This window comes from Pseudorasbora parva, chromosome 1 (genome assembly GCF_024679245.1).
Source record: "Pseudorasbora parva isolate DD20220531a chromosome 1, ASM2467924v1, whole genome shotgun sequence".
In the NCBI taxonomy this organism is placed as follows: domain Eukaryota; kingdom Metazoa; phylum Chordata; class Actinopteri; order Cypriniformes; family Gobionidae; genus Pseudorasbora; species Pseudorasbora parva.
Window position 1 is genome coordinate 54,918,545 of NC_090172.1, and position 12,151 is coordinate 54,930,695.

The following is a 12,151-nucleotide window of genomic DNA, read 5'->3' on the forward strand; positions in this document are numbered from 1 at the left end:
ATGCTCTGTTGTAGAGGAAGTAACCATATAGTGTTGTGGATGAATAACCGAATTAGAGAAGGGTGACCTAAATCTAATTAGCCAACGTCGAGAGGTTTACATAAGATGATGAACACATTTACACCCTTACAGGATGTGGTTCTGCTCATATGTAATTTTGCATGTCGTTTCCCATACACACACAATTGTTCATGTTAACACTCATAGCTCAATTCTTGAAAAAAACATCTTTAATACGTAGCAGAATAAGCAGAGGCTCACCAAGTGCATAGGACATTTTATCATTAGAGACTCAAATGTGGAATATAATTAATGCACTCCTGGAGCATCACAGCTTCAGGTCTAAGGTCCTCTTTCTTTGACCTCTTTTTGTGGAAAAGTTCAGGGCAGCATAGCTAATGTCATCAGTGTTGCGGTACTAGAAGAAAGATTTAAGAGACTTTTTTCAGCACTCTTTTGAATTACATGAGTTAAATGTTACTCACACGTCTGATTCTCCTAACCTGAACTCTGGTTGTATCATCACTGGCAGTCTGGATTTGTTGATGCGTTTCTCCTGTTAGATGTCAAATAAAGCATTAGAAGAGTTATACCCTATTAAGATTAATGATAATAATACCTAAACTGGAATTATATCACATCATTTAGAAATAACTCACCTTTTCTTCTCATTGGTAAACAGAGCAATATATTGATGGTAAGGCTGACTGTACACAGCACTACAAGGCCAATTAAAATAAAATACTGCGTTCTCTCATTATTAAATTCATCTGAAACACAATAAACATAGTGCAAACTTATAAACCTACTGTTCAAAATATATTTAGTCAAATTAAATTGAATCCCCATAATTATATAGTACATTACCACAAGTATATAAAAGCCTACGTGAATATGATTATGAAGAGCAATTTGCTCAATTTGCATCGCTGCATCAATAGGAAGAGAATTACAATAATATAAATCTGACCCTGGACCACAAAACCAGTCATAAGTCTCACAGGTATATTTGTGGCAATAGCCAACAACAAAATAGTATCCCAAAAATCATTAGGATATTAAGTAAAGATCATGTTCCATGAATATGTTTTGCATATTTCCTATTATATATATATATATATATATATATATAGTAGTAGTAGTAGTAATATGCATTGCTAAGGACTTAATTTGGGCAACTTTAAAGCAGATTTTCTCAATATTCAGTTTTTTTTCTTTTCTTTTTTTTGCACCCTCAGATTCCAGCTTTTCAAATAGATGTAACTCTGACAAATATTGTCCTATGCTAACAAACCATACATCAGTGGAACGCTTACTTGTTCAGCTTGTAATACTGGTTTTGTGGGCCAGGGTGCCCTTTGGTTGCTCCAACCAAAGCGAACACTGCCCAACCAAAGGGAATACTGATCACCATAATGGTGAGTTCAAACAAAATCATCTATCTATCTATCTATCTATCTATCTATCTATCTATCTATCTATCTATCTATCTATCTATCTATCTATCTATCTATCTCTCTATCTATCTATCTATCTATCTATCTATTTTTAAAAAGCGTGTTTAACTTATCTATCTTATCTAATATATCTTTCAAACTTGGCATTATGTATTGCAAATATTGCTCTGATAATAAATGGCTTCCATTGTTCCTACTTCACAAGTCGCTTTGGATAAAAGTGCACTTCTCAAAACCTTACCTTCAATGACCAACGTTGTGCCGTTTCCAAATAAAACTTCATCGCAAGTTACCACAGCGCAGTAGTACATTCCAGCATCGGCGAGACCCACATTCATCTTGGGGAGGTTGTAGAGGCAGCTCTGCGCTTTAGAAGTGGAGGCTGCAAAGTTCTTCCCACACTCATTGTTCACGTCTCCATGAGTGTAAACCATTCCTGGATGGATTGTGTCTGAACTCTGTCTAAACCAGTAGACTAGTTGTACTCCTTTATCACACATTTGTGCTTGCACCAAGCACTGCAGAGTCACATTGTTTCCTGGCTTGATAACACCTAGCACGGGCTGTTGTATAACTGCAGGTTTGAGGTCTGCACCTTATAAGAGAGAAAATAGACATTGACAAAAAATGGAATCAATCATATATATATATATATATATATATATATATATATATATATATATATATATATATATATATATAAAGAGTACAGTATTACAATCCTCACCTTTAACCAGCAGAATAGTTCCAGTCCCGAAAGAAACAACATTGGCAAAGGCAGCGGCACAGAAATACGTGCCTGAATCAGATTTCAAAGTCCCCAGGATGGTTAAGTTAAAACTATCAACCGTTCGCTTTGCATTAAATCGTTGCTTGTCTTCAATGTCTGGAGAATATTCATTGGGTTGAGAGGGATAATATGAAGAAACTATCAGGGCAGGTTTCTCTCCAAGAACCTGTTTATACCATAATGCTTTGTGTAACTGATCATCTAAAATAAGACAAGATACCAGCACACGGTCCCCTTCTTGAACGGATAAGACCTTATCCACATGAGCGACACTGCAATTATATTCACCTGTTGGAAAAATAACATAGCAGTTTCCTAAGATGTAAATGTTTAGTAAAAGCATTATCAAATGTTCATGATAAGGATAAAAATGACTTGTTATTTTTTTTACTTACAGACTTTATGAAGAAAGAGAAAGAGTATCATGAAGATGCTGTTATCCATTTTATGATCTTCCTGGGTCTTTTTCACTTCTGTCTAAATGTGTTGCTCAGTCTATGAATCTATGCTTTCTGAAGGTTTCATCATGTGACTCTACTGGCTCTCTGCATGCACGAATTACTGCCCGTTTCCTGAAGTAAGCAAATGCAACTAGCAGACGTCTTGTCAGCAAGCCAAATGAATGTAGCCAGACAAGCCAGACCCACATCAAGATGTTTGGTCTGGAAACTCACCATAGACAGGGCTCAATCCGAAGGGCGGGATAAACGGTTGTCTTTCAAACTCCCTCTGCACGCGTTAGGATAGCGCTACACCAACCGGAGCAACGACGGCGAAGGGGAGCTCGCTGACTGATTAAACATTCGCCGTATCCGGTCGGCTAAACTCCGAACACATCTTCCCTTTTTAAGAATGACTTCAGTGCCGTTCTTTCTTCTTTTCTCGGAGAAAAGCTTATCTCCAAGTCTTCCAGACTCGCGGTCAAAGCTGATTCGAAAGACCACCGTTCGCCAACTTCTGTGTTTACTAGAAGCACGCAACTCGGCTGTCATTATGTTAAGCCCCGCCCACCAACCATATATACACGTTGTGATTGGCCCGACCAGAGTTTGGTTTTTACAGCTCAGACGTGTATTGAGAGTTGCTAGATTAGATTTGCTGCCGCTAGGGTGCGTCTAGATGAAATGAATGCATTTTAGAGAGAAATTCTTAGGGTGGCGGCATGCAAAATATAATTAATAAATATTTGTTACAATATCAGCTATAAAATAAAATGACTAGAATATTGTGGAACAGGAGATAAATCTAAACAGGAGATAAATCTAGAGGAGGAAGAAAGAAAACACTTCATGTTAAAAAGATTTAAGTTGTATAAGGAGTATAAGAAGTTCATCAATGGAAGCCATTGCATGCCAATTCTAACACATGTTTTTATGTATAAAGGGTATCTATATGTGTGTATCTGCGTTTGTGTGTACTAATGATATCTGACTGCCATCATCTGGATGTGACTAGTAGTACATTTCTGTATGTTTGCATAATGCTCCGACAATGATTAAGAGAAGTAAGTACCATATTGTCCATGTTTGGGTCATTTTGGGGTTAATTTGTAATAATACCGATATTTACAGTCTATTGATGCCAAGTAATTTGCACTGAAGTTTTATCCCCCTCATTTGCAAAACGTTGCCCCTCTCCATGGTGCTGAATGTAATGGTAAATTATTGTAAACACACAATTTATAGATTTTTTCATGTTTTAATGCGTAAATTTAAACATATTAATGACACTTGGTGACGCTTCAATGCCACATAAATGCTATTATAAGATGAATGTCTTAAAACAACATCAATAAACATCAAGACACAAGACAATAAAAAATACATAAAAATCTATAAAAGACAGTTACAGAAGTCTAAACCTCATCACTTTTTCAACTGTATACTGATTTCCAAATACAAGACTTCATGATGCTCAAATTGTTTTTGACATATTTTCATTAAAAAATTACAGCAAAAAAAGTGTAAAAAAAAAATCAGTCTTACTCACAGTTACATCATGACAAGCATTAAGAATGAGGAAATTCTCGTTTTAGACTTCTTGTTTGACGGACGGATGCGTAGACCACAGAACTGACCTCTTTGTGGCTTTTTATTTTACGTGTAGGCTGGTCTGAAGAAAACTTCAGCGATGCATAATTTTCTATGTCAGCGGTCTGATGAGAGAAAATCATTTTACTCAGTCAGTACGGTGTAAGTGTAAAGTATTTGAGTAAATATGATTAGAAACTGTACTTAAGTATCTTTAGGGCTACTTTCTAGTAAGATATTTGCACTGCGTTTTTGAACATGTATACCTTACTCCAATATTGTGTTGAATAATGCAATTACTGGTTACATTTTGCATGGCACCCAATTTCTTCTGCAGCAGTTTATACTGCAAAAGAAGCGATATCGCTGTCTGAAGGTACTATATCTTGTGAGTTTTGACCTCACCGAACTTGTCACCAAGGCTATGTGAATGCGAGCGCATGAGCAGGAGCTGAATCGCATGTGTTTCATATTTTACGAAATTACATACAGTGCTAGTAGACTTTAACTATTTTATTTAATATTACCTAACATGATTCTATTTATTCATTACATTGAAATATGTAATGGATTGATTTTCACTGTCAGGTATCTGTACTTTTACTTAAGTATAGTTTTCAGGTAATCTTTACACCTCTCTATGGTATATGTATGTGTTATTCTGGATGGTTTATGAATATATTAATAATGCAAACAATGGGCAGCAAAATTAGACTTTGGGGTGGTAAAGTACATTATTAACCAGTCATTAATGTTCATGTCATTTTTTATTTGAGTGGCACAGCTTACACACTCTCCCCCATAGTATAATGTAAAAGTAAAAAGCTTTCAACTCACCGGGGTTGTAGACTGGACCTTGTCAACACCTTAAAATGTATCATAATCACACATTAAAACAGTTATTGTATCTAATCATTTTTGCTAAGTAATATGTTTTTTAATGAAATTAATACTTTTTTTAGGCAAAAGTTATAGTAGAGAAATTGATCATGTTAATCAAGAATCCTGAAAATATTGTAACACTTATGTTTTTATAAATAATATTAAGCAAAAATATTAAGCTGTTCAAATCATCATATCAGAATGATATCTGAACGATCCTGTGACACTAAAGACTGGAGTAATGATGCTGAAAATTCAGCTTTGAATCACATTAATAAATGATATTTAAAAATATATTAATAATAGACAACAAATTCAAATAATATTCCACATTATTACACATTTATTACTTGTGTGTGCACAAGAGACTACTTTGAAAAACATTAACAACATTAAAAAACATCAGTATTTGTTTGAATCTGTTTTTTAGACAGAATGTAATTTTGAAATATGAGATGAGTAAAAATAGTCTTACCTTTGCGTAACAGCAACATTATTACATTCACTATTACTGATATCACTAATACAGCGGAGAGCAGAATGATGATATACAACATTGTTTTCTGAGAAACAACTGAGAGAAAAAAAGTTTAATAAATAATATGTCATTTTATCATCAAAATCTGAACAATCCAAACTGAATAAAATAACTTTTTCTATTATTGAATTCTATGAAAACTTGTGTTACTGAATATAAGAAATTCATTGACAAAATATGAAAAAGATACATATTCATATGTGCGCAATAAAATATGCTACCATCATCTGTCAGTTTAGTTCCATTTCCAATGATTAGCTTTCCACATGTGACCACGCCGCAAAAGTACGTTTCATCACTGGCGAGGCTTTTGGGGACTTTGTGCACGCAGTTCTGCACAGTCGATCCAGACACTGAGATTTTCTCACACTGATCTTTTATGTCCCCATCGGTGTAAATGAATCCTGAATGAGACTCCCTTGGTTCGTATTTAAGCCAGTAGACGCTTTGCCCTCCTGGACACGTCTCACCATAGATTGAGCAATGCAGATTCACAGAGTCTCCTACATGATGAGAGTCCAAAACGGGATGCTGGATGACTTTAATCGGCTTTGAATCTATAATAAAAATAATATTCTTAGAGTTTCAAAATTAGGCTTCTAAAACTTCTCACATTCCAGGTTTCCACTCACCATTAACTGTTAGATAAGATCCCCCTCCAAAGTGCAACGTTTCATACAAGTGCACACCACAATGGTAATAGGCGGCATCTCTGGGTAGAATATTGGTGAAAATTAATGTAGATTTCTTATCATCGACTTTGACTTCAAGGCGTGATTCATTAATAAATTCCTCTTGAAGATGTATCTTCTTGAAATATGTGGAAACTATAGGGTTTAATTTTTGTCCTGGGATTTGTTTAAACCAGACCCAGGCCACAACTGGGAAAATAGTGGTGTAGCATTCCAGGATGACCGAACCACCGGCTGGGGCTGTGACTGCGGCGCTTGGCTGGAAAACACTGGGTGCCATTAAAATACCTGAAATAAACAAAGAGATGGATGGATGGATGGATGGATGGATGGATGGATGGATGGATGGATGGATGGATGGATGGATAGTTCAAAAGTTTATGGTCATAATTCAGGTATTTCTTGCTCGATAAAGGACCACCACCTTCAACTTAACCTTGCAAAGAGGTGGTCTCAGTCACACAATCATTTTGATTGTCCCTTAACTACAAGTTACTTTACAACTACATGTCAAATAACTCTCATTAGAGTATAAGTAGACTCTGCTAACTGTTTATTGTGATGGTCCGCCAACAGACATGCTGACTATAAGTCATTTTATAAGTAATAAGTACATTTCAACTTATTCTAACCCTAACCCAGTCTACGAATACTCCACTAACACTCTAAAGAATTTGTTAGACCTAATACTTCATCACATTTCTCCATTCAGCTAGGTTTGTCAACCATAACTCCATCCAGGACATCCAGAAGTTTGAGATGTGATTAATGACCAGTTAAACTTCACAGTCCTATATCAGAGCAGCTCCTTGTCCAAGCTCTTGTTCTATCCCGACTGGACTACAGTAATGGTATAACGGCTTCCAGCATACACTGAGGAACCTCTCAAAAGGATCCAGAATGCTGCAACAAGGGTGGTCTTAAATGATGAGCCAAAAACAGTGCACATGACACCGCTCCTCATAAACTTGCCCTGGTTGCCAATTGCTGTTCGCATTAAACTCAAGGCACTGATGTTGGCCTACAGAACAACCACTGGCTCTGCACCCTATACCTAAACTCAATACTGTGCCCTTTAGTAGATTGCGTTCTGCAAGTAAACGGCATCCAAAAGAGGTACAAAATCACTTTCACAGACCTTTACATGGACTGTTCCAAGCTGGTAGAATGACCTGCCTTACTCAAGCCGAGCTGCTGAGCCTTTAGCCATCTTCAAGGAACACCATTTATACTAACACTTAATATTCTAACTTGATACGTGTACTGTGCTAGACTAACTGGGACTAGGAATCTGGGACTAGGTAACTGGGAACTGGTTTGATTGCTTCTATTGTTCACCTCATTTGTAAGTCGCTTTGGATAAAAGCATCTGATAAATGATTAAAGGTAAATGTAAATTAAATCTGTTAATAAGAGTACAATGTTTTAAATTAAAGTTTATGATGTTAAATTTAGAATTGTATAAGTTTTTCACTAATAATCAAAAAAGCATATTTGTGACACTAATCATGTCAATCTTTTGTAAAGACGCTCAGGTGTTATTCTACTGAAGCACAAAATGTTTTTTGGATCAGCTTTAAAAAACGCATCAGCTCGAGTCCTGCTATCATTAAACCAGAAGAAGGACCAAATACTGACAAAGTCGGAAATTCATATGCAATTCATATGTAGTTAATGCAAAGGTTATTCTAATAATACTGTAAAGTGTAAAATAAAAACTACAAACATCCTAAATAAATAAATGATAGATTACTTACAAGATATGCAAGACATGAGAACGTATGTGCGCAGAGCAAACCTCTTGATAGCTGGCATATGAGCGGTCTCCATCCTGATAACAAAATGGCACATAGACTGAGAAACTTCAGTATATCATGAATGCAAATTGTCCAAACTTCGAGTTCTCATTGGCTGAGTGACGTTATAACCTTTCTTACAGTTGACACCCCTTGTCCTCTTTAAGTTTTCCATGACAATAAAAAACCTTTGACCTAGTGGATGTCCTGCAGTCAAGGCCCCAAAAGACAGTAATCTATGTTAATCCATTTAAAGGAAACAAAATGTCCTTTTCAGGCCAGTTTACGAAATGTAATCTGACTATGAAATGGTTCATTTTCCATTCTTTCCATCAGTTTATTAAACTTTTCTTTCCTAATAGCTCTATGACACCACAATGTTTTTGAAACAAAGTATCTAAAGTTGAATGCTATAAATGTTTTGAATATGCATAAAATGGAGAATTTATCAGTAGGTCAAAGGTCAACAAACAGCAGATGTGCAGTATAAACTAAGTGTGCATGACTTCTGTCATGTAGGTCAATTTACTTCATATAGTGAGTTGTGGATGGGGTCTGTGGAAGTTTTTTAGGTTGTTTGAATGAGCCATAGGCTGGTAACATTTTCAAACCTCTGTTCTAGACTGTTTTAACAAACACATTATGGAAAAGTAACACTTTAGCATGCTGTAATGTATTTATGAATAGGGTCAATTGATTATTATTTTTTTTTTACACGGCTCTGTGAAATACTTGATTCTTATTGGTCGTGCATTCCAGCGGTAAGTTATTTCCAGATAACAACTGATAAAGTTGAATAACACACCCCTCATCCGGGTACTACAAGTTATCTTGACCGTGTTACGGCAAAACAATTGCTTACTGAATAAGAGACAAAGTCTTGGTCAATATGGTTAAACAAAAAGAATTTAATAAAGATTTCTTGCAAGAAAGAGGGCACGGTTCATGCAACCACAAGGCCACACCAAGCGTACTCTAAAGACACAACAGAAGACACAATCTTATACACTGTTGGCAACAAGCACACCCCCCTCATTTCCATAGAGGTCTTTGTTTAAGTCAGGGTGTCACATACGCCACGTATCTGACCCTGCACCCCCTAGATGTATATCTCACATAGTCAACCGTGAGTTGAGGATGTGATCTTCCCAAAGAAGAAGGAGTCTTATTCAGCTCTTGCTCATGTGTCCCAAGACCTCTGACCTTTTTATGGTTAGGCCTGGTTCCTGCCTGTCTCAGTATGGCCCTGCTGACTAAACATTACATTTTGCCACTACAACCGATACTACTTATATGCTTACGCTGTCGCTGACTATATCTGGCACTATCTTGAAGCTGTTAAACACTTAAACACCATGGGTTACAATGGAAGACTTCAAGGGTTTAGGCTACTTTATAAAGTGTTATATATGGATATGTTCTTACACAAACGCATTGATTTGAATCACATGGCCTCTATTAACCCATGAGAGACGTGTGTAGTCCATTATTTGGCGGACAGCTGCATTTTTATGGATTTTAAAAACAGCTACAACTACTGCTTGGATTAAAGTTAGCCAGGGCTTTTTTAAATACAGGTCCTTCTCAGAAAATTTGCATATGTGATAAAAGTTCATTATTTTCCATAATGTAATGATAAAAATTAAACTTTCATATATTTTAGATTCATTGCACACCAACTGAAATATTTCAGGTCTTTTATTGTTTTAATACTGATGATTTTGGCATACAGCTCATGAAAACCCAAAATTCCTATCTCAAAAAAATTGCATATTTCATCCGACCAATAAAAGAAAAGCGTTTTAATTTAAAAAAGTCAACCTTCAAATAATTATGTTCAGTTATGCACTCAATACTTGGTTGGGAATCCTTTTACAGAAATGACTGCTCAATGCGGCGTGGCATGATCAGCACGATCAGCCTGTGGCAGTGCTGAGGTGTTATGGAGGCCCAGGATGCGTCCGTCGATAGCGGCCTTAAGCTCATCCAGAGTGTTTGGTCTTGCGTCGCTCAACTTTCTCTTCACAATATCCCACAGATTCTCTATGGGGTTCAGGTCAGGAGAGTTGGCAGGCCAATTGAGCACAGTAATACCATGGTTAGTAAACCATTAACCACTGGTTTTGGCACTGTGAGCAGGTGCCAGGTCGTGCTGAAAAACCAAATCTTCATCTCCATAAAGCTTTTCAGCAGATGGAAGCATAAAGTGCTCCAAAATCTCCTGATAGCTAGCTGCATTGACCCTGCCCTTGATAAAACACAGTGGACCAACACCAGCAGCTGACATGGCACCCCAGACCATCACTGACTGTGGGGACTTGACACTGGACTTCAGGCATTTTGGCATTTCCTTCTCCCCGGTCTTCCTCCAGACTCTGGCACCTTGATTTCCGAATGACATGCAAAATTTGCTTTCATCCGAAAAAAGTACTTTGGACCACTGAGCAACAGTCCAGTGCTGCTTCTCTGTAGCCCAAAAGTGGCTTGACCTGGGGAATGCGGCACCTGTAGCCCATTTCCTGCACACACCTGTGCACGGTGGCTCTGGATGTTTCTACTCCAGACTCAGTCCACTGCTTCCGCAGGTCCCCCAAGGTCGGGAATCAGTCCTTCTCCACAATCTTCCTCAGGGTACTGTCATCTCTTCTCGTTGTGCAGCGTTTTTTGCCACACTTTTTCCTTCCCACAGACTTCCCACTGAGTGGGAAAAATCATCAGTATTAAAACAATAAAATACCTGAAATATTTTGGTGTGCAATGAATCTAAGATATATGAAAGTTTAATTTTTATCATTACATTTTGGAAAATAATGAACTTTTATCACATATGCTAATTTTTTGAGAAGGACCTGTATAACTCTGATTGTATTCGTCTGAAAGAAGAATGGCATATACTGTCACATGCCTGTCCTGTCTTGTGTGCACATGTGGGTTTTGTTATTCTGAGCATGTGCTGATGTAATTGTCTGATCCCTCCCCCCTTGTTATCTGATTAGTGTTTGAATTCTTCCACATGTTCCCTCTTGATTTCTTCCCTTTATAGGCTCCTTGTGTTTCTCAGTCTGTGTCGGATCTGGCATAAAGGAGTTTGCTTACCGGTTCCTGTTTGCAGCGGAGGGGCTCAACATCAGTCAGACAGAGCTCAAGGACATTTTTAACACCCGCCTTAATGAGCCAATCATCGCCTGGGAGATGGGAATGCTGGGGACGTTATCATTTTGGCAGTTTGTGGGGTATGTGTACGATCGTGATGGTGAAGGAGTGCCCTGGAGGGATGGTCTTCCACCTCTTGGGCCTCCCCCAATTTTCCCCACAGACTGCCAAGTCCCCAGTCCTCTGATGACCCCTTCGGGGAGAAGGAGGAGGAAGAATGGCTCCACATTCACCTCCCACCCGGTGGTCCCTGTACCGGTGGATTGTTTTCCAGTGGTCCCAGTTCCAGGGGATGCTGTGCCGGTGGTCCCTGTGCCACTGGTCCGTTTTCTGGTGGACTCAGTTCCGGTGGTCCGTGTTCCAGAGGATCCTATTCCAGTGGTCTTGAAACAGAGAAGGAGAAGGAAGGCTCCCTCTGTGCCTGTTCCGGTGGTCCCTGTGCCGGTGGATCATGTTCCGGTAGTCCCAGTGTCGGTGGATCGTGTTCCGGTGGTCCCAATGCCGGTGGATCGCGTGCCGGTGGATCGCGTGCCGGTGGATCGCGTGCCGGTGGATCGTATGCCGGTGGATCGTGTTCCGGTGGTCCCAGTGCCGGTGGATCGTGTGCCGGTGGTCCCAGTGCCGGTGGATCGTGTTCCGGTGGTCCCAGTGCCGGTGGATCGTGTTCCGGGGGTCCCAGTGCCGGTGGATCGTATGCCGATGGATCGTGTTCGGATGGTCCCGATGCCGGTGGTCCCTGCACCGGTGGTCCGAATTCCGGTGGTCCCAGTGCCGGTGGACTCGGTTCCGGTGGACACTGCTGGACTGGAGAAG

At 38.7% G+C, this 12,151-nt stretch overlaps 1 protein-coding gene across 1 annotated transcript; it reads right to left on the reverse strand.

Annotated features, from left to right (window-relative positions):
- Positions 1–212: 212 nt before the first annotated feature.
- LOC137086120 (uncharacterized) lies at positions 213–2,808 on the reverse strand. The gene is made up of 6 exons (XM_067451986.1): positions 2,643–2,808; positions 2,185–2,535; positions 1,699–2,052; positions 660–770; positions 504–556; positions 213–418 (listed from the first exon to the last, which is right to left on the reverse strand). Exons 1-6 carry the CDS (start codon positions 2,689–2,691, stop codon positions 329–331), a joined length of 1,008 nt encoding a protein of 335 aa, XP_067308087.1. The 5' UTR covers positions 2,692–2,808; the 3' UTR covers positions 213–328.
- Positions 2,809–12,151: the final 9,343 nt, after the last annotated feature.